This window comes from Poeciliopsis prolifica, unplaced genomic scaffold (genome assembly GCF_027474105.1).
Source record: "Poeciliopsis prolifica strain line A6 unplaced genomic scaffold, Auburn_PproV2 SCAFFOLD042, whole genome shotgun sequence".
Lineage (NCBI taxonomy): Eukaryota > Metazoa > Chordata > Actinopteri > Cyprinodontiformes > Poeciliidae > Poeciliopsis > Poeciliopsis prolifica.
Genome location: NW_026562417.1, coordinates 5237113 through 5261152, shown reverse-complemented (window position 1 = coordinate 5261152; position 24040 = coordinate 5237113). Strand labels below are relative to the sequence as shown.

Sequence of the window (24040 nt, the reverse complement as noted above, 5' to 3'; positions counted from 1 at the left end):
TTCATGGAAAAACCTCACATAAAAAAATAACCCTAATAGACACTAGGATTAGTTGTGAGGTGGAGGTTCAGACTCTTCTTGTTTTCTCATCTTTCTTCATTGTGTTTGCTAAGACCTACTGATGGTCAGAGAACATATTTCTCATATTTTATTTTCCCTTCATCAGCTCCTTCTGAAATCCAGAGTAGAATTTCAGATTCTCCTTCTCACATCTCTTAATTATCAGATCCATCAAACATCAGATCTGATTGGTCCATATGTTCCTAACAGACTGCAGGTTTCCTGCTGGTTCCTAGAATTCTTGATAGTAGAATGGCACCCAGATCTATTGTTCAAGCTGTGCTATGGAACCAGCTCCCGGTTTCAGTCTGTGAGAAACTCTTGCCAAAGAAGATGGAAACAATGACTGTTTGGACGAATACATTAACTGAATTTCAACTGAACAAAATGCTCATATCTGATTCTTGAACAGCAACTTTTCTAGTTCCAAAGTCTTCACTTTGCTAACATTTAGCAGTGCTTGGCCACACGAAATGTTTGAACAGGTGGATTTTATTTCTTCTTTCAAAAGTTACACTCTCAGAGCTTATCAGTTTGTTTAAGCAATGGACAATCAACATATAATTTATAAAAAACATGTTGGTAAGTCCTTGGTGGAGCTTCAGTACCTTACAAAGCAACTTGTAATGTGGATGCAATCTCTGACTGCATCCATCTGAAAAAGCTAGAGAACTCTGCTCATTACCATAAATAATTAAAATAGCAATAATAATAAAAGCAATAAAGGCATCTTTGCAACAAAAAAATAAATAAAATAAGAGGATACGATTATTAAGTTTAGGATGTTGCTTAGATCTATAAATGCTGGTCTGCTCACCTGAATCCTGGCTATAGAGCTGAGCTCATTCTGCTGAGGTTCTCAATGCTTTACCAACACCCAGAATATCTATGTTTGGGATTTTCTGCTGCTTTGCCATGTCAAAAAAATATGTGAAAACATTTTACAGGATTTTGTTACAATTCAATTAATGTTCAAGTAAGTAATTTTTTTTGTAAAACCAGAGAACATGAATACTGTGGATTTAAACAAAGGGAACAACAGTAAAATTAAACAGACTTTAACAGCTTATGGATCAAATATTGACAGAAATCAGAGCCATGTTCCTTTATTAGTTGTGTGCTTTTTTGTTGCTTGAAGCAAATAAGTTCAGTCTTAATCCTTTTCAAACTTAAATGAACTTAAATATGTACTCAGTCAGTGAATGATGGTTTAATAAAAATTAAAACAAGAAAACTTACAAACTTAAACTAGAATTACTCATTTACAGAGTCACACTACCAACACGGAAAAAGAACAGTAGAATATTTGTGCAGATGGATTTTCTGACCTATTTGTCAAATGAACATCACATCCTGCTGCCGGTTCCACTGAGCTGCTGGTGGCGAGAAAGATGGAAAGAAGTGAAATATGTGAAAAGAAGTCTTCACATTTCACTTAAACATGCACATGTAATGCTTTCCAACACAATTAATAAACCTCAAATTTAGGAACCAGTCATGAACTTCAATGTATTTTGGGGTGATCTGATGTGAATACAATTATGGTGTAATGACAAGATAGAAGCACAACAACATGGCAACAATTTCAAAGATTTTAAAGATAGTTTTACACAAAAGAAAAAAAATTAACCTGTAAGGTATGCTTGCAACTGCCTTTAGAAAAACTTTTTGGCTGCAGCTCCAGCTGCACACCTGCAGAGGTACATCTCATTCCTCCTTGCAAATCAGTACAAACTGAGTCAGATTTGATTGGAAGCATCTGTGAAAATAAATGTTCAAGTCTTGCTGGAGATTCTCAATTAGATTTAGATCCGGACTTTGACTGGTCCATTGTAATACCAAAATCTGCTTTCATCAAAATCATTTTATTGTAGCTCTGTTGACCTGCTGAAAGATTAGCCTCAATCCAAGGTTCGAGTGGCAATGATATCTCGGCTCATGGTGATGTGCAGTGTCAGCTGACTGGGCTGAGTCTTCCCATTCTAATCCATACAGTGAGGATCTTATTCTGCATGTTTGTTTTGTTCCCTTTATGGCTTGTTGAAAACTACAAGCAGGATTTCTTATGCCATTCTTTCATCAGCAGCTTTTTCTGGACATAATTCTGCAAACACCAGTCTGGGGAGCTTAGGTGTGACAGCTGTGCTGATTCTCACACCAGAGCTGTTAGTCTCTCCTGCTTTTCCAAAAATATCATGGATATCTTGGCTATTTCTTTGGTTTAGGTGGATGGCCAGTTATTGGACTGAACAGAGATGCACAAAGTTTTAGAATGTAACCCTACTTTGAACTTCTGTTCAACTTTCTCCCTGACCTGTCTGCAGTGGTCCTTGGTCTGATACCGTTTCGTTCACTAATGCTCTGTAGCAAACCTCAGAGGCCTTCACAAAACACCTGGTTTTATAAGAGTCAGTTAAGATAATTGTAGCTTGTGGTTGCAACATGACGAAATGTGAAGAGGTTAAAGTAATGTGAAGACTTTTGTAATGCACTGCTTTCTGTCACAGTATCAAGAATTCAGAAGGTGTTGGTTCCGATGTTCGTATTTACTTCATAGATCTTACCAGTGCCAACAAAAGTATTGGGGTGGTCAAAAAGAGTTTATAATGGGAAAGTGGTTGCCCATGAGAATTTCTATAAAAGCACCTCCATGCACAATTATTTCAGTTTCAACTTAAGACAAAACAATAAAGAATTTGTGTTTGTTGGTCGATCTTTTCTTTGCTGCTAGAATGCTTCTTGGCAATAAATTATGTACTATTGGAGAGCCAGTTTGTTGGTTGTATTGTGGCACATTTGTGAGGAAAATGTGTTTGAGCAGTAGGCCCTTGTTTGATAAATTATTAGATAAGCAAAATGTCTTGTCGCTTACTCAACAGTCAGCCAATTCAATAAATAACACCAAACATCGACAGAGATCAACTGTTCAGCCATGCAAAGTCTCACCTCTACTGCACAAGAGAAACGACGAAGGCTTTTCAGTGCGGTTTGAGATCTATTGTCAAGAAACATTTTTTCAAAATAAACAATAAACCCAACAAATATCCTTCATTTTGGTTAAGTATATACGGAGTTGTTATAATGTGCTACACTCTAAGCAGTGGAAATTAGTTTGCACAGCACAGTTCACCTAACATTTACAGGAAGGAGATAAAGACAGGAGAATTGGAATGGAGACCAAGTCAACTCTCAGAAGAAAGCTCACAACTGTCAAATTTCTGAGGTGTCAGTGAATGTTGAGTTACTTCTGCTGAATGTGACAGTACAACACATTCATATGTGTACATTAAAGAAGTAATAACATTAGAAATATTGCAGACCTTATACCATTTTTGTGGATGTTGAACACAATGTGATTTGTCTTGTTTAAGAAACCAAACAGTCTCTGGAACATGGCCAGAGTCCAGCTGGCAGTTAGAAACTATCTGCTTCCAAATAGAAAGAAAGTGGATGTAAATACAACATGATTAAAATACTTCTTGCTTTCTGTGATTTGTGGAACCTGTTTGTTTCCACAGTAACTCAAATGCACACAGCAGTCTCAACAAATATAGTGAATTTTGGAACTGATCATTGATATTTTAAAAGTTACACTCACAGTGATTTATTTTTGATTGCAAGTGTGATTTCTGTGGAACCTTTTAATAAGGCCAATCTACTCAGACTGCACAATTAAACTTCAGACTGATTGAGCTGAGGGAATGCAGAAGCATAAATTTCTTCAAGATATGATCACTTGTAGAGATCAGTAGTATCAGGGGAGTGAGAGTCTTTGGTGAGAGAGGTGCAGCAGTCCTCACAGGCAGAAGTCAAAGCTTAGGTCAGATTTGGCCATCTTCTGTCTGTAATAAGCATCAAATGTCTCATTCATGGACACAGTGAAGACGTCCCTCCACACACCCACACGACCTGCAGAAAGAGGAGAAAAGGCAAGGACAAAATTCACTGGACTATGTGTGATCACAGTTTAGTTACACTGATCTAGCTGCAGTGTGAGCACAGCGGTCCTTGGCAGTTACTCAGCTTACCTGATGTGATGTGACATGACACAGATCAGAGCAACAGGTCAGACACCAGATTTCAACTCACTGAATGAAAGGATGAGAAAACAATAGGAAAACAGAAAAAGGAGAAGAAAAATGAATGGCAACTCAAAATTTGAAAAAAAAAAATTGCACAAGGACAAATGGCTTAAACTAAAACAGACTGGATCGATGGTTCAAAATGGACTATATGGTGCAAGTCAAACAAGTGTCCACAAGAGGGTGCATCAGCCTCTCAAAGGGAATTGGAGAGCAATTTTAGGAATTCAGTGTGCTGACTTGAAACCAGGAGGTCTTCCAGTCCTCCAGAACCACTGTCTTCTTCCAACACAGTGGAACCAAGATGGCTGAATTCCCTCAACAGCAGTAAGTCTGATTAGGTCTGGTAACAAGCACCTTTCAGCTGTTATGGAGAAGGTGACTGGATACGAACACGTCTGACTTAAACTGAAATCTGAAGGAACTTAAGTATCACTAGTCTGAAGACTTTGTATTCATAAATTTGTTCTAGCACTTTTGATTTGGTGAAAGTCTACTCATCCCTGATGGACTGTCGGATGAATACACTGTATGAAAACCACTTCACTAATATTCATGATGAAGGAAAAAGAAGCACATATGTGAATATTTAATAAAATTGGACAGCTTGTGTTAGTGTTGAAGGAACTCGATGTGGACAAGGTGAAATTAAAAAAGCTTTCATGGAAATGGTGCTGAGGAGAAAAACATTTTACATAACTAAATTAATGAATTAAAACCTGTAGTTAATTCATTAATTTGTGAATGAATTAAAGAGTTATAAAGAGGTTTAATTACAGTTCATCATTTACTAATGCAAACTGATTTGTCTGGATTTATCTAAGAGAGAAAAGTTCTAAGAAATGTTTTTTTGCTTGTGTTTGTAAATGAACATCCACTGATGGTTGAGCTGATTTTTACTCTGGATTGCATGATGGGATTCAGGAAGTTTTTGTAAACTTTGGGTGAACATAATGTTGTAGGTTGATGACAGGAGCTCAGAAGAATCACTAACATTTGTAGAAGAAATTCTACACATTCTCTTTTAAACATATTCACCTCCCTCCTCCCCTTTGAATATTTTTCATACCTGTACTTCACAATCACAATTGGTGCTTAATTGTAAAGAGGAACTAACATAACAAATTGTTTTCAAAATGTTTGAACTGTATTCCTTCTTAAGGAATTTCTCTAATAGCTTTAATTTTTGTTGCCTTTTTTTTGCAAAACAGTTTGAGCTCAGTCAGATTGAATGACCTGTTGGCCCCGTTCCTTAGTCTTCATGATGCTGTTTGTTCTCTAAAGTTCTCTACAGAACCTCTGAGGCCACAAACAGAACACCTGCATCAGATAATTAGATGCACTAGGTAAAACAATGACTTCTGAAGACAAGTCAGGTCATTGCCTTCCTACGTAGTTCTGTTTGATTCTCATCTCCCTCAGTGCTCCATGTAGGATTTCTTCCATCGAACTCAAGTTCTCAGTTTTGGGAACAATAACAATGTCTTCATTTTTAATCCGCTTTCATAAAGCCAAGCTCCTGAGATGACCAAAGGTATTATAGAATTACTATTCTGTTTGGGGAATTTAAAAGTTGACTGTGTTTATGTAATGAGACTTGTTATTTGTTGTCTTTAGTGCTCTTTGACAAAAACTTTGCTAAAAAAAGTAAATAATCAGTGGAGATAAAAATACAGCACTGATTGGTTTACCAGATGAATACCTGCAGTGACTTTGACAAAATGGTAAATTGCACATTCAAATGTGGTGAAATCACAGTGAACCAGGTAGAAATTTAAAAAGAAACAGGGAAATCTCAAAATAAGACATGAGAAAATTTGATAACTTAACGGTTCCATATAGGCTCTTAAAACAAATCTAAGTAAAGTAATGTTTAAAAACAGGTTGAGAACTTTAAAAGGCCGTCTGTTGCGATCTCACTCACAGCTAGAGATAGACAGTGCCTCAGATTTGCAGCATTGCTCAATCAGTTGGTTGCAGTTTTCCACCAGAACTTCCAGCTGAGTTTTATCACAGGAAACACAGAGGAACCGGGCCAGATGCTCCACCATCGTCCCCAGGTTCTGGGAAGGGAACATAAACCGCAGCATCACATTGGAGCAGCAGTTGTGCACAAAGCTAACTGCAACCTCCAAACATTCAGATGGTTTCACTACCTCTCTGACAGTAGGTCAGATTTTTCACACTCAGACACAAAACAGTTTTGTTAGAACAAATCTGTCATGTTGGGACAGTAAAATATTTCAACATAGTCTGTCTCTATCACAGTTTAAATTTGAATATAATAATTTGATATTGATATTGATATTTGAATATATAATTTGAATGTAAAAGGCCATTTTGACTTGGTCAGGATGAACTTTCTACTAAAGAGGTTTTCAACAGTAAATACAAGAAACTGATTCTGTACTAAAAATATATAAATGTGTATGATTTTTTTTTCTTTTGTATTTCAAAACAACATTTTCACTTATAAATGAACATTTGACACTAATTTATTTTTCCTCATTCATTTCTCTGCTTAGCCAAAGAAGCAGCTGTAAGACTCACTTCACATAAAATAACCAGGAAGAACATTTATGACACTGAGATAGATTTGGAGCAAGAAAAGGTCAAGCCCTGATTTCTGCTTCACACCAGCTCTGAGTCATGCAGAAAACACTGACATCTTGTTACATAACATGAACAGGTTGGAAGCTGATATAGCTGAGCTGCATTTGATGTTTTCATTTAAGTGGTGCCAGGACAGATTTTACTGGGATTTATTTGTTTATTCCTTCTTTTATTGTGAAGCCTGCGGAAGGGAGAAGATCCAGGATGATGCAAAGAGAAATAGTTAATCACTTCAGTATGCAAGAGAATGTTTCATGATTCTGAAATGTTTTCATGTTATGTTTTCTTCTCATCTCCCCCTCCCTGCCTGTGTTGCTGATTCTTCAGTTGGGGCGCCTGTTGTGTTGCTCACTCAGTTATTCACAACCAACCCTCAACTTAACAGAACCTGTTTTCTCATAAATTATATCGATTTCAAATCCATTTATGTGTAACTTTACATTATTATAGAGCCAATTATAAGACAATTCCATATCTATGTTTTTATTTTTCATTTAATGAAGCTTATTAGAATCAAGTAAGTTATCAATTCCTCCAATCAACAGCACAAACAAAAGTCAAATAAATTACAGGTCTGTTTACCTACTGAGTACCGACAATAGTTAATTTAAGTCCACATGGCTGATTATTGTTATTATATTCACATATTTTACATAAATAATTTCTGCTTTACATTTTTAAAAAACTGAAACATTTCTATCAGCTTGATTTCAATGATTTCCCTACAAAGCAACATCTTTGATATTTGAAAACATCTGGAGAGAAGAGAATATTTGTGGATGTAAACCTCATAAAATTGATCAGATAAAATGGAGTAAAATGGCTTTTGGAGAAGCAAATGGAAAAATTTGGATCATTCAGAATCTGTACTCTTGGACAAGCTGTCTATCACAGTACAAAAACAAGTAAAGATAACTGAAGTAGATGTAGATTCAGAATGTGAGACATACAGTATAAATCAATATTTGTTGTGTCTGCTGAGTCCAGTCTCTGACTCCCGGTCCTGGACCTTTTCACTGCATGTCTTCCACTCCTTTCTCTACCCTCTTTCCTAACCAGCATCTGTATTTTTTGACAGGTTAACTTTTTCAAATCTTTGTTTTTGCTTGAGGTTCAATTTGCAACCACCAAAAAAAAAAAAAAAACACATTTTCCCATGCTTTTCCCTGTCTCAATGTGCTGAATGAAAGAATGCAGGAAGTAGAAACTGATCAGAAAATATTAAAACTTTCCTGAAGCCATGACAAAATCTTGTCATAGTAGGTGCTGTTTCCATCTCTACATTAACAATTGGAACTGGAAGGTTTAAATACATTCTATAAAAATAGAAATTTTTCTCACAGTCAAAACAAAACTTTGCCTATATGAGCTCAGTTAGGATTACTAAATGATTCCTATTTGTTAAGAGACTACAATGTGTATTTTAAGCACACTGCTTTTTTGTGTGACGTCATGACAAAACAAAAGATATCAGTAAAATAATATGGACCTCCACAAATCATCCTTTGGTACAGTTTTCAGATACCTGAAGGTTTTACTTTCTTCTGTTCAAACACAAATATAAACAACATGAGAATGCTCTGCATTAAAAGGAGTTATGACTGGTGTTGTAAGAGGAGGGGTGTGGTTAAATGTAAATTTGAGCAGTTGATTGGAGGATGTTGATGACTTGGAGAAGATGGATCGGTGGCCTGGGGAAAATGATAGGGAGCCGAGACAAACTGTTCTTCATCCCTCCTCCTCTCATCCCAACCAGTCACATGACTCCTGCTAGTTCTATTGAACTGTTGGATGGAGCTTGGTAAGGGTGAACTGCCTCTTCCTTTCATATTCATTTGTCCCCTGTTTAGTTATTTATCAAATTACATGTAAGTCGGTGTAATTTGATTTGCTTGGTTTCTTTTAGCTTAAATAGGCTCAAACTTGATAGATTCTTTTTGTTTGCTTTGGTATTATGGTTCATCCTGAAGTTGTCCTGATGTGACAACTTCAGGATGAGTAAATGGAGAAGACAAAATATTACCTTGAACATGTCTTCATATTTCAGGAAGAGGACATTGGAGTCTAAACGATGCTCCCAAAATTCCTGGACATGTTCAAACCAGGAACCATAAGCCACTGCCGGATGAGATAAAGAAAACATTGGCAGAGTCAGAATATGATAAAAATCTAGATAAAACAAAGCATAAAGTAAGTCATATTAATGAATCATTTTGAGATTGAAAGGTTCTTACATTTATCATTCATGAAGCGCCGACAGAATTCCTGAAAAGTTCCACGGTAGCTCATGGTCCTGAGAGAGCGGTGGAACTGATAGTAGGACACCACCAGGTCTTTGGGGTTCCTGGCCATGTAGATAACCTGAAGGGCCCAGGGCCGGGGACATCAACAATCTTATTTCATTACCAACAATTGGTTTGTTGTGATGCTGTACAACTGATCTAATCATCTAATTACGCATCTAGTTGATCCACAGTTGTTTGTTATTGTAGCAACATTCCTTTCTTTAGTATGATATGCTTCAGTTCCTCATAATCCTCCATGTAAAGATGTTTGGTGTGAGGTATGGCGAATGCAGTCTATCTACCATCAGTATAGCGTCAGTGAATCTATGATCGATTTCATTAGTCTGTTGAAGAAATCTGTGGATGCACATTTGTAATGGATTGAAATTTGGTTATTTCAGAAGCTGACTAGTCTGATTTAGTTGAAGCAGTGGTCAGATTCAACCAGCAGGGGAAGTCTTGCTCTAGCTATAGTGAAGAGCACCATAACTTCCTCCTTAGATATTAATAACCGCTGGAGCAGAAGCACCGTGTCCGGCTCTTTTATTAAAATACTCCCCTTCTTCAGGGCATTACACATTCACCTGAATTACTTCATCAGCCTGGTTTGTTTTTTATGAAACTGATGTGAAGCCTGGCTTTGTCTCTTATCCTGGATTTCTTGATCCTATCTCAATGTTTCTTTTGTCAAACAGCCCTCTGGTTCATGTCAACTTGGTTAAATAGTAAAAGCCCAATGTGAACAGCTGCTTCATTAAATTAACCAGTTCGCAAATGTTATTTTTAACTGCAGGTAGTTAGTCCAACTCCCCCCTTAAAATGGTTTCTTGAAATTGTTTGAGTTCCACTAACTTATCAGTTTTTACAGTGTATTAAACTAAACCTCTGTAGGATGATGCAGCTGGGCCTAGTCACATTGATGGGAAAAAGTACAAGATCTAATACCCATTGGAAGATCAAAGTCCTGAGGCAGAGTCATACTCTAACATCCCATAAACTCTAGGCACATTCTGATGATAGCAGAAGACCAAATTACTCAATTAACATATTTGAGATACCGAATCACACATGGCCTGACATGCACTGACCTTGGCCTCTCCATTGTGCATTGCTGTAGGGAGAAATCGGTAGGGAAGATGGCTTTTTATCAAGCGAGGGGAGGTCAGCTCCTGTAGAAGAACAGAAATAATCACTTCAGCAATCTAGAATCAAGGATTAAAAAGTCTTGAGGTTTACAAAGTTTTGTTGTTGGTCAATGTGGGGTGCCCAATATAGATTCCCGGAGCCAATACGGGCCCTTAGAATTATTTTTTGGCCCTCCAACTTTCCAGAAATGGTACAAACTTAGAAACTGCTATAGATAATACAGGCTTATTATTAATTGCCAAGCATACGGCAAGGCCTTCAGATTCTCACAGATTACAAGAACTCCACCACCTCCACCGCCTCCGCTGATGTCTCCTTCCTCAACGAACTTAACAACTTCTATGTTCGTTTTGAGAGAGGGAACGCTACAACTGCAATTAAGACAGCCACACCCCAGATCAACAGCCACTGACTCTCCTCTCCACTGATGTAGGAGCGGCTCTGAGTAGGATTAAATCCAACAAGGCTGCGGGTCCTGATGGCATACCTGGACGTGTCCTCAGAGCGTGCTCTGGGGAGCTGGCAGGAGTGCTGACGGACATTTTCAACCTGTCCCTGGCCCGCGCCGTGGTACTGACCTTCTTCAAGTCTACCTCCATCGTCCCAATTCCCAAGAAATTCAACCCGACCAAACTCAATGACTATCGTCCGGTAGCCCTCACTCCCATCATCACCAAGTGCTTGGAACGGCTGGTCCTAGCACACACGACAAGAACTACCTGCAGCTGAACGCCGAGAAGACCAAGGAGCTCATCGTGGACTTCAGGAGGAACGCTGACCTGCACCCACCCAGCCACATCAAGGGAATAGGGGTGGAGCGTGTGAACAGCTTTAAGTTCCTGGTAGTCCACATCTCCGAGGACCTGACCTGGACAACCAACTGCTCCAAACTCGTCAAGAAGGCGCACCAGCACCTCTTCTTCATGAGGACCTTGAGGAAGAACCACCTGTCCTCAGAGATCCTCACCAACTTTTACCACTGCACCATTGAGAGCATCCTCACCAACTGCATCACAGTTTGGTATGTGCAGCTCTGTCTGCTCTGTCTCCGACCGGAAGGCGCTCCAGAGGGTGGTGAAAACTGCCCAGCACATCGCCCGGGCACCGCTCCCTGCCATCAATGACATCTACAGGAAGCGGTGTCTGAAAAGGGCCTGGAAAATTACCAAGGACTTCATTCACCCTGCACACGCGCTCTTCTCTCTCCTGCCCTCTGGGAGGCGTTACAGAAGCCTATGGACCAGAACCACCAGGCACCGGAACAGCTTCTTCCCTACAACTGTCACGCTCCTGAACGCCTCCTGACACAAACGTGATTCTCACGAACCCAACCTATCGAATGTCTTATAAGATTTTAGGGGCGTACTCAAAAAAAAACTAAAATAAATAATCTTTTATTTGAACAATCATTATTTCTAATATTTTGCAAAGATCATTGTTACTTACCAAAATAAGTTTTTTTATGTTTTTTAACTGTTTTTGAAGTCACAAATTCATTACCGTAATGTGTCCTAAGTAGAAAAAAAATGCTTTCACCTCAATTTATCATTATAAATAATCAAGCAAGTTTACAAAAAATATCATAAATTTGTTTAAATGTATATAAAATAATAAAATTTGAAAATATGTAACAATTTGCTATTAAATAATTCTGAATATTTTAATAAAAGTCAGTGTCTGGAGGTGCAACTCTCATTACCGTTGCACCATATTAAAAGTCCTGTAATTTTCACAGCATTTTTTAAAATAAAGTTATTCTGATACATGATGCACCACAAAGAAGTGAAGACAAGATGGCGACAAGGTAAGATTGTTTGACATCTTTTGATCATGATAACTGTTAAGTTTCTCATTCCATATGCATATTTTTACACCATAGATGATCATTACCGTAATGTACAATATCTCATGGTCTTAAAAAGTTATTAATAAGATACTTTCGTGTACAGACGAAATTAGGGAGTTCATACTGTTTTTGAGAAAAGTTTAGCTGAGTCATCATGGTATTCTAGAATTTTAAGCTAGCTCATGTGGATGTCATTCATTACCGTAATGCATAACTTTCATTACCACGTAATCTAAGGCCTGTTGCGGTAATGAGAAATAAGATTACTTACTTAGACTTAGACTTAGACTTGCTTTATTGTCATTGTACAAAAAAAACACAAGGTGAATCTTGACAACGAAATGTCGTTACTTGGCTACCAGTGTAGCAGAGCTAAAACCTTATACTACACAATAAATAAATAAATACAATACAAGTGCCATAGAATACACAGGTTCAGTGTTGTGAACAAAACTAAACTAAAGTGCATGTATTGACCATGTCCATGGGGGGGATGATTTGGTTTGTGAGTGTGTGGAGGGGTGTTATGTGGCGTTAAGCAGTCTGATGGCCCGGGGGAAGAAACTGTTCAGTATGAATAGTGTCATTTTGCAATAGTAAATAGATAAATGTTGATTGATAATATAATGTTTGTTATTGTTTATTACACTTTCAACTTTTTGGGGGGCAAAATTTTTATGCTAATTTATCCTAATTGATATCACCTAATATGAAGGGCAAAAGGAAGTGAACATAAGAGGGCAGCATCAAGAGCTAGAGTGGAGAAACATAGACAGAAGATTTATAACAATTCGGAGCTTCTAGAGGAGTATAGAAGAAAGGAAAGGGAAAGGTAGTGTCTCTCTGTGCCTCTTTCTCCCTCTTGTTTCCCCTCTGTCTCAGCTCTCCTTCTATTTTTCTTTTTCACGCTTACAATGTGCAAATACAGTATGGAGTATGTTGAAGACTTTGCTGTCTCACAGATGTTCCTATTGATATTTTATTTTAACAGATATAAAAAGATACTATTTAGATGACATCAAAGAAATCATTCCTGAACCACTGCCTACCTCTTCATCCGCAAGACACTTCTGTGTGGTGTCAGAAATCTGGGCTAAGTACAAGAAGAAAGTCCACTGACACCACTTTTGATTTATTTTCAATATTTTCAATTTCTAGGTATTTTTAAACATTTTATTCTAACTTTGAGCAAATAAATTTATTACCGTAACATGATTTCCATGAAGAAATTTGAAACCACAAAACCTTTTTTCTTGAATTTTTTGGACACCCAGGATTTCAGTGTGGACAGAGGGACAGATATAAACAAAAGTAGGCATTTTCAACAAAATGTTTTATTTTAATACAAAAAATCATTTCATCACCATAACAGTGTTGCAAAATTCAAAGTCAATTTTTGATTGTGATTTTGTATCAAATCATTATATTGAAAAAACAATATAACCATAGTATAAAGGGTTTGGCACAGTTCAAGTCTGTCATTACAGCTAAACTGCATCACTTCTCCGATGCAAGTGAGTTGGGATACGGGACTGTCACTTATTTGACAGACGAAAAATTCCATTCTGCTTTCATCATCAGAAAGGCCCATGTTGCACCAATAAAACAGACTACAATACCAAGAATGGAACTTGCAGCTGCTGTCGTTGTTGTGAAAACTGACAAAATGTTGAGGAAAGAAATGCAACTCAATTTACAAGACTCACAGTTTTGGACTGACAGCACTACAGTGTTATCTTACATCTCATCTGAAACACACAGATTCAAAACTTTTGTTGCAAACAGAGTTGCAATTATAAGGGAAAACACAAAGCCATCTCAGTGGAGATATATCAATACTTCCCTCAATCCAGCAGACTGTGCATCACGTGGGCTGAGAGCAAAAGACTTTCTGAAAAATAAGACATGGATAAACGGCCCAACATTTCTTTAAAGTCCGGAAGAGTTATGGCCTGACGGTCGTGACAGTAAACCTGTGTACCATAATGATGCTGAGTTGAAGAAACTAAAGGTAAACTTAACATTGACAACAAGTGCTCCATTCCCTACAAGCCAACTGATTGAGTACTATTCTAACTGGTACAAGTTAAAAAAGGCTGTAGCATGGATGCTAAGACTCAAAGAAATCTTGTTGCCAACAAGATTTCTCATATCTGCAATCTCATCTCTGCAAAAAGGTGTTTGCGTGAAAAAGATCAGTGAGATCTATAAATTAGATCTTATTATTATCGACAACACACTGAGAGTTGGTGGCAGACTTTGAAATTCAGCCATGCCTGAAGAGGCTGTACATCCTGCTTTTCTCTCAAAAACATGCACATATCAAGACTCATTCTCAAGTGTATCTATGAGCAATCTGGACACAGTGGAAGAAACTATGTGCTTTCTCAACTACGACAGAAATATTGGATTCCTAAAGCACATTCAGCAGTAAGAACATTGCTTTCAAACTGTGTTGTATGTCGAAAGCTTCATGGAAAACCAGGAGAACAAAACATGTTTGACTTACCACAAGATCGAGTTTTGCCTGATTCACCACCCTTCACTAACACAGGTGTCGACTTCTTTGGACCAGTCGAAATAAAGAGAGGATGGAATAATGTTAAAAGATATGGTGTCCTATTTACATGCCTTGCAATTAGAGCTGTGCATATAGAAGTTGCTCATTCACTGGACACAGACTCTTGTATAAATGCAATACGGAGATTTATGTGTTGAAGAGGACAAGTCCAGGTGCTTCGCTCAGACAATGGCACAAACTTTGTTGGTGCCGAAAAACAGTTGCGTGAGTCTATTGAACAGTGGAACCAATCAAAAATTGAGGATACACTGAGACAAAATGGAATTCAGTGGATATTTAATCCCCCAAGCAGCTCTCATCATGGTGGAGTATGGGAGAGGCAGGTTCGATCTGTGAAAAGAGTGCTGAGCTCTGTGCTGAAACAGCAGATGCTTGACGATGAAGGTCTCCAATCAGTGCTCTGTGAGGTCGAAGCCATCATTAATGCAAGACCTATAACAAGTGTTTCGGATGATCCTAACGATATTGAACCATTGACACCAAACCATCTGCTATTACTGAAAAAACAACCTCTATTACCTGCTGGACTATTTCAACAGGCAGATCTCTATGCTCGCAGAAGATGGTGGCAGTCTCAGTACATTGCTGACCTATTTTGGAAACGATGGACGAAGGAGTATTTTCCCATACTTCAAGACAACCTTGCAACTGATGATGTTGTCCTAATCATGGATGAAACCACTCCTAGGAATGCGTGGGTCATGGGAAGACTCCTAAAAACTTTGCCAGATAAGAAAGGTCTTGTTCGCAAAGTTATTGTGAAGACGATGACCAACACACTGGAAAGACCCATTGACAAGCTGTGCTTGATTCATAAGAAGGGTATTGTATAAAGACATTTACAATACCTCTTTTTTGATTATACTGTATATTTTGTTCTTGCTAAGGTTATGTTATATAATTGATATGTTTCCTCCATATGCAATTATGGGGCCGGCAATGTCAGTTTGTGACATTGTTCATGACTGTGAATGCTTTTTGCATATTTAGATATTTTATTATTAGTAAGTTTCCATTTTATTATGTTTTGGTAGAAAAGCGCCACCTAATGGACCTAAGTGAAAAATACGTTAAAAAGTGCTTTTTTTGTTAGAGCAGAAAGAAATGGGAATATGTTATGTTGTGTTTCAGTAGTTCTACACAATTTTTTGACCGTTACATGCGGAATGTTGTGCAAGATTAAGGAATCCTACTTTGTGTCATCCTCTCAAAGAAAAGTAAAGTTCGTCGTTCGTCAGACTTTGTGTGGATTTTTGTAAGTGATTCTTTAATTCACGAAAAGAGATGCACAACAGCATACTGTGGAACAGAAATGCATCAAGCTAAGAGCTAAGCTAATGAACCTCAACAAAGGAAAGATAACTGAAGCTAGTTGAACAATATAGTGGCTTTACAATGACCAAACTAGCAGCCACTACACAATGAAATAGCATAAAATATGTTAAGAAGCTTGTATTTATGCCCTATGTCTCATCCTCTCTGTCCTGCAGACCGCTGCTCCTGTGCTTCACTGATGCCCTGCCTTTGTGCCTCATATGACTGCTCTGGTGATGCCTCATGTCTGCTGTGGGTTTTGGTGCTGCATCTACTCATCCTTTACTGATTCGTGGATGCTGAGTATTGCAGGCTTTCTATCGTTCTTGAAGTTCTAGGTGACAAGTTCACTCACATGAAGTCCAACAAAGATTGATCTAAGCATACAACTATTGTAACATTAAAAAGGTTCTCATTGAATGCTGATCAGATGTTTGTTGTACCTGTATGACATCCAGCCCAGGCTGGGGGTATTCTATGACAGGTAGCTGCTCATCGATGTTCATAAGGCCAATCTCATCAGGATCTGCTCCCTGACTCACTAGAAACACAACTTCCTGCAGCAGACTGGTTCCTACATGAAGAGACAGAAGAACCAGGACATTAGGGACATTCAGACAATGAAGGACCTGACCTTTTTACATGTTCTAAACTCATTCAAATATAACATCAAACGGTAAATTAAACACTGTTCACCATGTTATTTATTAAGCAAAGATAAAGCCAAAATGGACATATTTTCTTCTATTATCTCTTATATTGAAAGAATATTGAATGAGCAATCTAAAAATAAAAAATATATATATTTTTAGCACAACAATATACAACTCCCACTTGGGGATTCTATTGTCTGGGGCTTCAGTTTCTCATGTTGGTTTCTGGGTGAGGATTTGAAAAAGCTTCTTCGACATCTCCAACAGCCAAGACCACAATATGCTGTGAGTTTTGCCTGGATTGGGAAGATGGGACGTCTTCCTGAATCCAGGTGAGGAGACCTGGCCAAACACACCTATGTGCGCGCACACGCATGCGCACGCACACACACACACTGAGCTCTAATGTCTGGAACCCATCTGGAGAGCATGGTATCTTTTTCACAGATCCGCTCAGCTATAGGAGGGAGCAGGATTTGGGTCATAAAAAAATCCAAGATAGAAGTGGCTGAATGTGTATCTAGACTCTAGAGTATGAACCAAAATCATTCAGACACTAAAACATTCCTGTTTTTTTTTTTTGTTTTGTTGGGGGCAACATTGCAACATTGCAAAAGAATAAATGACGAGAGATCTGTATATGGAATTGAATAGGCTGCACCTTACTCCAAAGGTTGAATGAGTCTACAGTGACCTCATGTGCAAAGCTGATATGATAAAGAGAAATTTGATCTCAGTCAGTTTAATGTGGGAAGAACTGCTTAGGTCCAGCAGTTCTTAAGATAACAGAATAAGGATAGGCGTCTATCAGCTCCAAAATAAATTCTCCCCAATACTTAAGAAATATTAAGTCTGTTAACAGCCCTGATAAATCCCGCAACATTTAAACCATGAGCAGAGTGCTTGATTTTGCTCTAATAAAAGCTAATATGCAAACAGAAGACTAAAATTTTAATTGAAGTTACAGATATGGTGAACAGAAACCTAAAGGAGAGAGGGTGTACTATGCTGGACCCAACATGAAAGACCATATAGGCTTGAAACTAGATGGTAAAGTTATGAAGAAAATTGTGTTTTGGTGTAGTACTGTTTCTGTATTATCTTTTGCTCATGCCTGATTCTCACAGGTTGCATTGAAAGGTCTTGTAACTACTGATGTCAACCAGGAATCTCTGGTCAAAGCAGCTCTGAATATCAATTGTTTAAAATTCCAGAGTGAATAAAATTATGGTCAAACTAAAAAAAGTGGGAACAAATCAGCTGAGCACAACAGAGAAAAAGAAGAAAAAGTTGCATTTCTGAGAGGGTTTTTTCACATCTTGCAGAATATACTAGTTGAATATATAAAGAAACAACCCCATATGTAGAGGTTTTGGAGGTTGTAAAATAGTAAAATTTGTTTGACTATTTCTAGAGGAATGTGAGCCAGCAGGCATTGTTATTTTGGACAGGGGAAGTACTCAGCAAATGGTCTCTGAATGGCTCTTCACACATCCATAGTTATGGATTTCACTGGCATTTTCTGGTTGCAAAGCAAGTTTGGGGAAAACTTTGAAATCTGCATTCTCAAAAAGATAGATTGAATAGTGCCAACATTCAAATGACCATTTATCTTTAATTATTTATCTTTGCTTATGTAAGTAAATCTTAATGATTTGTTTATTTTATTGTGATTGTGACAGGTGGCTTTCTACACATACCTGAATCTCCAGAACTTTGGCAGTTTGTGATGATTAGAAAAGGATTTAGATTGTTGAAAGAATTTCAGATTTCTGATTCCCTGTATGTTCAGGGAACAGTGTCAATGGGTAAATTTTCCATTGACAATTTTGAGCCATGTTGCACAGAAATTAACTAAATGGGTGAAAAGGACGGGTTCACTGTAAACTTTACTATGATCCAATGCAAAGACAATAATGTCTTTCTAGTTTATTCTGTTTAAAAGAGAGAGATTAAGAAGATGCTTTGGTTAGCAGTGGTTCTCCCATGGAGCCTATTTGTGTCCAGCCTCTTTCTTGTTGAACCTTAAACATCAGAAGGCCTGCAGAGCTTTAAATCTTGCTCTGCTTCTTTTGTTACCGTGTTTCTCTGGAGTCTCAAAGCTTTGTAACCATTTTTAGACTGATACATGCTAGTTAGCTTTCATGTATCTTGAATTAGTTCAGATCAGGGCATGATGATTTGCTTTTTGACACAGCCCACTTCAGTTGTCAGAACGGTTCTATCAGGGATGGGCAATCCTGGCCCTCAAGGGCCGTGCCCTGTAACTCTTAGATGTCTCCCTGGTCCAACACATTTGAATCCAATAACTGAATCACCTCATAAGTGCACCTCATAATGAGTAATAACCTCATTATTTGACTCTGGTCTGTTGAAGAAGAGATACATCTAAAAGTTGCAGGAGACCGGCCCTCGAGACCTGGAGTTGACCCCTCCTCCCCCGATTTAAGTGATTCCTTGATTATACAGGTCTGGATAAGAAGACCTGTGAAAAAAATGAACTGGACTTCCAAAAATCAATATTTGTCTAATATTAAAATTGGGTTAATAATCTGAAGCCTTTGGGTGAGACAACAATAAAAACAAGAAATGGGACAAATATTTTTTAATAGCATAGGGTGTCAGCATATTGCATGTGAGTCACTTTATTCTGCTATTACACAACAAAGGTGTGTGTGTGTGTGTGTGTGTGTGTGCGTGGTGCATGCGTGCGTGTGTGTGTGTGTGTGTGTGTGTGTGTGTGTGTGTGTGTGTGTGTGTGTGTGTGCGTGGGTGCGTGTGTGTGTGTGTGAGTGAGTGTGTCTTCCTGACTGCTCTCATAGGGTAAACCAACAGTATTGTCTCTCTTCTTCTGGTTATAAAATATAAAATATTGGTATTACTAATGGCTAAGACAGTCACAAGATGCTGGCATCAGAAAGCTCTGCACGGGCTGGTCATGTGTTTGTTACTTATCTCAGAACAAGATGTGAGACAGGCTCACTCAGTACAACTGATGCACAAAGTGACCCAAAAGCATGAAACAGGGAGCTTGGTTAAATAAACAAGGTTATCATATAACTATAACAGAATGGATGGAAAACTGTAGAAAAGCTGCTGAGGACAAGAAGTTCTGTCCGAGCATATATTAGAATGTCTTGAACTATGACCCACACGTCACACTTATGAAACTTGTGTTTTTGAAATCTCTTCTCAGAATGATCTGCCCCTCACTTTTGCCCTCAGACCTAAATAAATGCCACAAACATCTGAGTCTGAGAAAAACAGCTTGGATGTTATTTCTTTGAACTCTCTGTCTCTGTTGCATAACAGAACACTGGGTATATTCTTCTTTTTTGGTCCTTTATTCAGTAGACTGGCATAAATATAGGATTAGACCAGTCTAAGTATTAATTCAAAGTCTGAGTCAGAGTCAGTGTCAACTTTCATGCAAAAATGTTCAAATTGGTAATTACTTAGCATGGCCATTGCATTCCTGTGCAACTCCGCTCGAAAACAATCTGGCTTCTAGCACAGTCTGGGCTTTCTCCCATTGACTCAGATTCTCTCTGGTTTATTTTTGACTGGGCCAGTCAGGGAACAGAAGGAGAAATTGTGATCGATGACGTTGATTTTCTGCTCTGTCTTATAGAATCATAATCTAACTGTAGTCTTAGTGATGACAGTGGAGGAGGTAAACAATGCCGTTCAGTCCATGTTGCTCACACTTCAAAATATTGACTCAACAGTAACACCGGCCTCGTTTGGATCGGCTCTTCTCTCTTCACCAGAAACTAAACAATTTCTGGTTAGCATCGTAGCATCAAACTGGAACTGGAACATTGCATACTTCACCGGAAAACGTTCATTAGAGTTCATGCCTCCAGGAAGCAATGGCTGAGGGTCCAGACCTGTAGAACAAGGAGCTGGTTTTCTACTTCTGATTACTGTCTAATATTTCTATGTTAAAATCTTGTACAGTATAGAGAGATTATCAGTCGACCTCAGGCATCAGCATCCAGTGTACTGCTTCCTGCAGGGAGTAAGTCTGTACATATTACATATTATAAGGTCTTTATAACTGAACACTCTGCCATGGAGAACTTTGACTAATTAAGTTCAGTTTAAAGTTTTGGTCCTGATTCTGACAGTTTTATCTTCCAGATGAACCAGCAGGCCTCCTGAAGTTTTCAGTCTAATTGAGATGATTTCTGTGTCTGCAGAACCATTTCTGTGTATATATGATCTATTTTGCCTTGGGTTAACTTCATTTATTTGCTTTTCTTGTGCAGTCCCTCTTAAGATGACTGAGGTTTAGCCTGAGATGAAGAGTCCAACTCCTATATTAGTCAATTTGAAGAATTTGGGCATCTTTATTTTTGTAGTGACTTATCACTAAACTCCTGTTCACAAACCACTTTTCTTTAATGACTGACACTTTCCAATTTCTTTCCCATCATTTTCTAAGTTTCCTTAATCTGTACACGCTCCAAAACCATCAATGCATTTAAGTCATACATGTCACATTTAATTTGGATCAGCCAGCAGCCATAAATAAAAAATAGAAGATTATTGACGGAAAACATTGAAGGTTTATAAATTAGGGTTCGGGGGTTGGCCTGTAATGAGAGGTAAGCCTATGCATAAGGCAGGCTTGGTTAGGCTTTCATCTCTGACACCCTGTGCTCTGACCAGTCAGTTTATCAGAGAAATTATTCACCTTTCTTGTTCTGTTCACCACACACCTACCGCTCAACTATGGTTGTCTGCTCTGCAGGCTACACCCTGCACAGCTTGACATGTAAACACCGACCAGCTCAGCTGTGTCTGTGGCTGAGGATGACACAGAACACAGGTGACGATGTGGGCTGTAATGCCTTGCAACCAGAGTTTAATCTGTTTATGTGATGTGACTCACTAACTTGCTTTCAGGTGATTACGAAACAACCTGCAGACTGTAAAATGCTGTGAGAGGACTCTAAAACCCATTTCTGCTGCACATGTGGATAAAAACAGATAAGAGCAGATTTACCACTTACATTGTAAATCATAGTTTTGACAAAACGACATCACAACCATTTATGTGCACTGTTATTTTAAAGCTTTGACAGCATTACATAAATGAAGCTGCAGAGCCAGCGCAACAAACACCGTGCAGGAGGTTTGTTTACCTGATTTCGGGTAGGTAACGATCCATATGTCGCTGCTTCTCAGGGAGAAGTTAGAGATATCCTCCATCTTCCCTCTGCAGAAGGGCGGCAGCCGCACTCCATCAAACTCGAAGTATTTACTCTCAAACTCGATCGGTGTGCTCGGCGTCTCTGCCTCGCTCTCGGCCATTCTCGCAACGCTTCTCCAGCGCAAGGTGGACAACACGCGCTCGCCCACGCGAATTCTTTCCGTTAGAAAAAGGGAAGATGAGCCTGTGTGGTGAAGATGAGGATGATGAAAATGTTGACGGTAATGGCAGGACGGGCCTTAAAGGATGCAGAGCGTGGCGCTGGATGCGGGCAGCGAGGTGACCCACGCAGCGAGAGATGACGTAATGCGCGTCCCCGAGAACCAGCATCAGGACCACTGTCGAGGAGGAGTTAGAACGTGTGCGTGCACGGCTTCTAACGAAACGGCTAAGGACACAGCTAAAGTTTGATCAACTGTAAGTCTGCACACCCCTGATGAGGTCAGCTTTTCTCCTCGAAGATTTCAGTTTGTGAAACATCATGGTCCACAGACCTCGTCTGGCGACCCACAACATATGTGTTAGATTTAGTTCTGGACTTTGGTTAGGCCATACCAAACCTTTCTCCCTGGAAGTCTTTTTATTATTATTTATTATTATTATTATTATTATTATTATTATTATTATTATTATTATTTGAATGTATCCCTAAAAACTCTGTGACACAAAAATATTGTCTTTGGATTTTAACACACTAAGGTGTGTGGTCAAAATGTAGTGATATTCGAATCTATTCTAAAAACCTCAGTGTTCTTGTATTGTTTTGTATTAAAGGTACTGCTGAAATATGTACCGAAACAACAAGTTTGGTTCCATTAATGCAAAATATTTTCCATCTAGTTTCTTTTAGAACAACAAAATCTGTATTTTACATGTTGGTCCAGAAGGATGGAGACTCTGACAGGAAGTTTCCACATGAACAAAACCAATCATTTCCAGCAGCTGTCTATTCCACTCATTTTCCATCCGTTTCTTCTGTTATTATCAACTGTTATGTTTGTGTCTCGGTGTAGTTTGGGGGCATTTTTTGTAGCTTTCTTCTGACTGACACAATAATTTTGATCCTTTGAGACCGTTTTCCTTGTTATTACCTAAAGAATGCAGACCAGCAGGGGATCCATCAAGGAGAGCAAAGCTCCATCGGGTTCATCATGTTTACTTTCTGCTGGCTGATGTAAAGTTAGGTAGAATGAATGCTAAAATGGAATCCATCCATCCATCCATTTGCTAGCACCCTTGTCCCTAGTAGGGTCGGGAGGTGCTGGTGCCTATCTCCAGCTGAGTTCTGGGCGAGAGGCGGAGTACACCCTGGACAGGGTGTCTGTCGCAGCTAAAATGGAATCATAAAGTATTATTTTAAGGGTGTGTATACATGTGCAATACACTCACACTGAAAGACAATTTAGAGAGACCAATTTTTGGACTGCGGGAGGAAGCCAGAGTACCTGGAGAGAACCCACAAGGAGAACACGCTGAAAGACCCGGACACCTGGGATTCAAACCCATGACCTTATAGCTGCAAGGCAACAGTGCTGCACCACCATGCAACATAATTTAACAAGGTTATGGCAATTTCTATAATTTTATATGTAGTTTTTCCTCTTATAAATTTGTTTTCTTGAACTACACAGGATGGCATTTGTTGAAAATAAATCAACAACTACCCTGGTGTAATTTTGAAATCAAAAAAATCTGGCATTTTAATGGGAGAGTACAGCCACTATATATTACTAAATCTTCAGCTTATATTCCGTCATAAAAAGCTGTAAAATGTCGGTAGCACTTAAATATATATTGCGGTCTGTCTCAGAGACATTCTTTACCTTCACCCCATGTTCCGTTCAATTCAGTTAGAAACTATGAGCATTAATCCAACAGAAAAATTCTATCCAATTCGACTCTTGACAACGAACACATTCAGACTGCAAACCCAAACCTGCTCAGTCTCATAGCTTGTTGTGTGTTGAAAGGCAGGACTCATGACAAATTGAATTTCAACCAGAAACCATTTGGTCTCATTGCTATTGGCGAGTTAAGTGAAGAGTTGCTACGCTCGGCGTCTTCTGACATGTTAAAGGTTCTCGTAAAGTTCCGAGACACGTGACCTGTACGACTAAAGCTAAGAGTAAAGGACGGCCAGAGGCTGGATCCTCTTCTGACAGAGCAAACAGTGACATCACCATCCGTCTGACGTATGCTGACGGATACATAGTGGTGCGTTTATTTTCAGTGCGACTTTCGG

At 38.7% G+C, this 24040-nt stretch overlaps 1 protein-coding gene across 2 annotated transcripts; it reads right to left on the bottom strand.

Annotated features, from left to right (window-relative positions):
• Positions 1–534: 534 nt before the first annotated feature.
• On the bottom strand, positions 535–22352 carry sult4a1 (sulfotransferase family 4A, member 1). Of its 2 annotated transcripts, XR_008607720.1 has the most exons (8): positions 21731–22352; positions 16371–16501; positions 10129–10209; positions 8990–9116; positions 8779–8873; positions 6067–6205; positions 4089–4148; positions 3883–3969 (listed from the first exon to the last, which is right to left on the bottom strand). XR_008607720.1 is itself a non-coding variant. In XM_055055725.1 (7 exons), exons 1-7 carry the CDS (start codon positions 21897–21899, stop codon positions 3857–3859), a joined length of 855 nt encoding a protein of 284 aa, XP_054911700.1. In that variant the 5' UTR covers positions 21900–22352; the 3' UTR covers positions 535–3856. The 2 variants fall into 2 exon arrangements, 1 of the variants encoding a protein (XP_054911700.1); XM_055055725.1 differs by lacking the exon at positions 4089–4148 and having other exon boundaries at positions 535–3969.
• Between the last annotated feature and the right edge of the window lie 1688 nt (positions 22353–24040).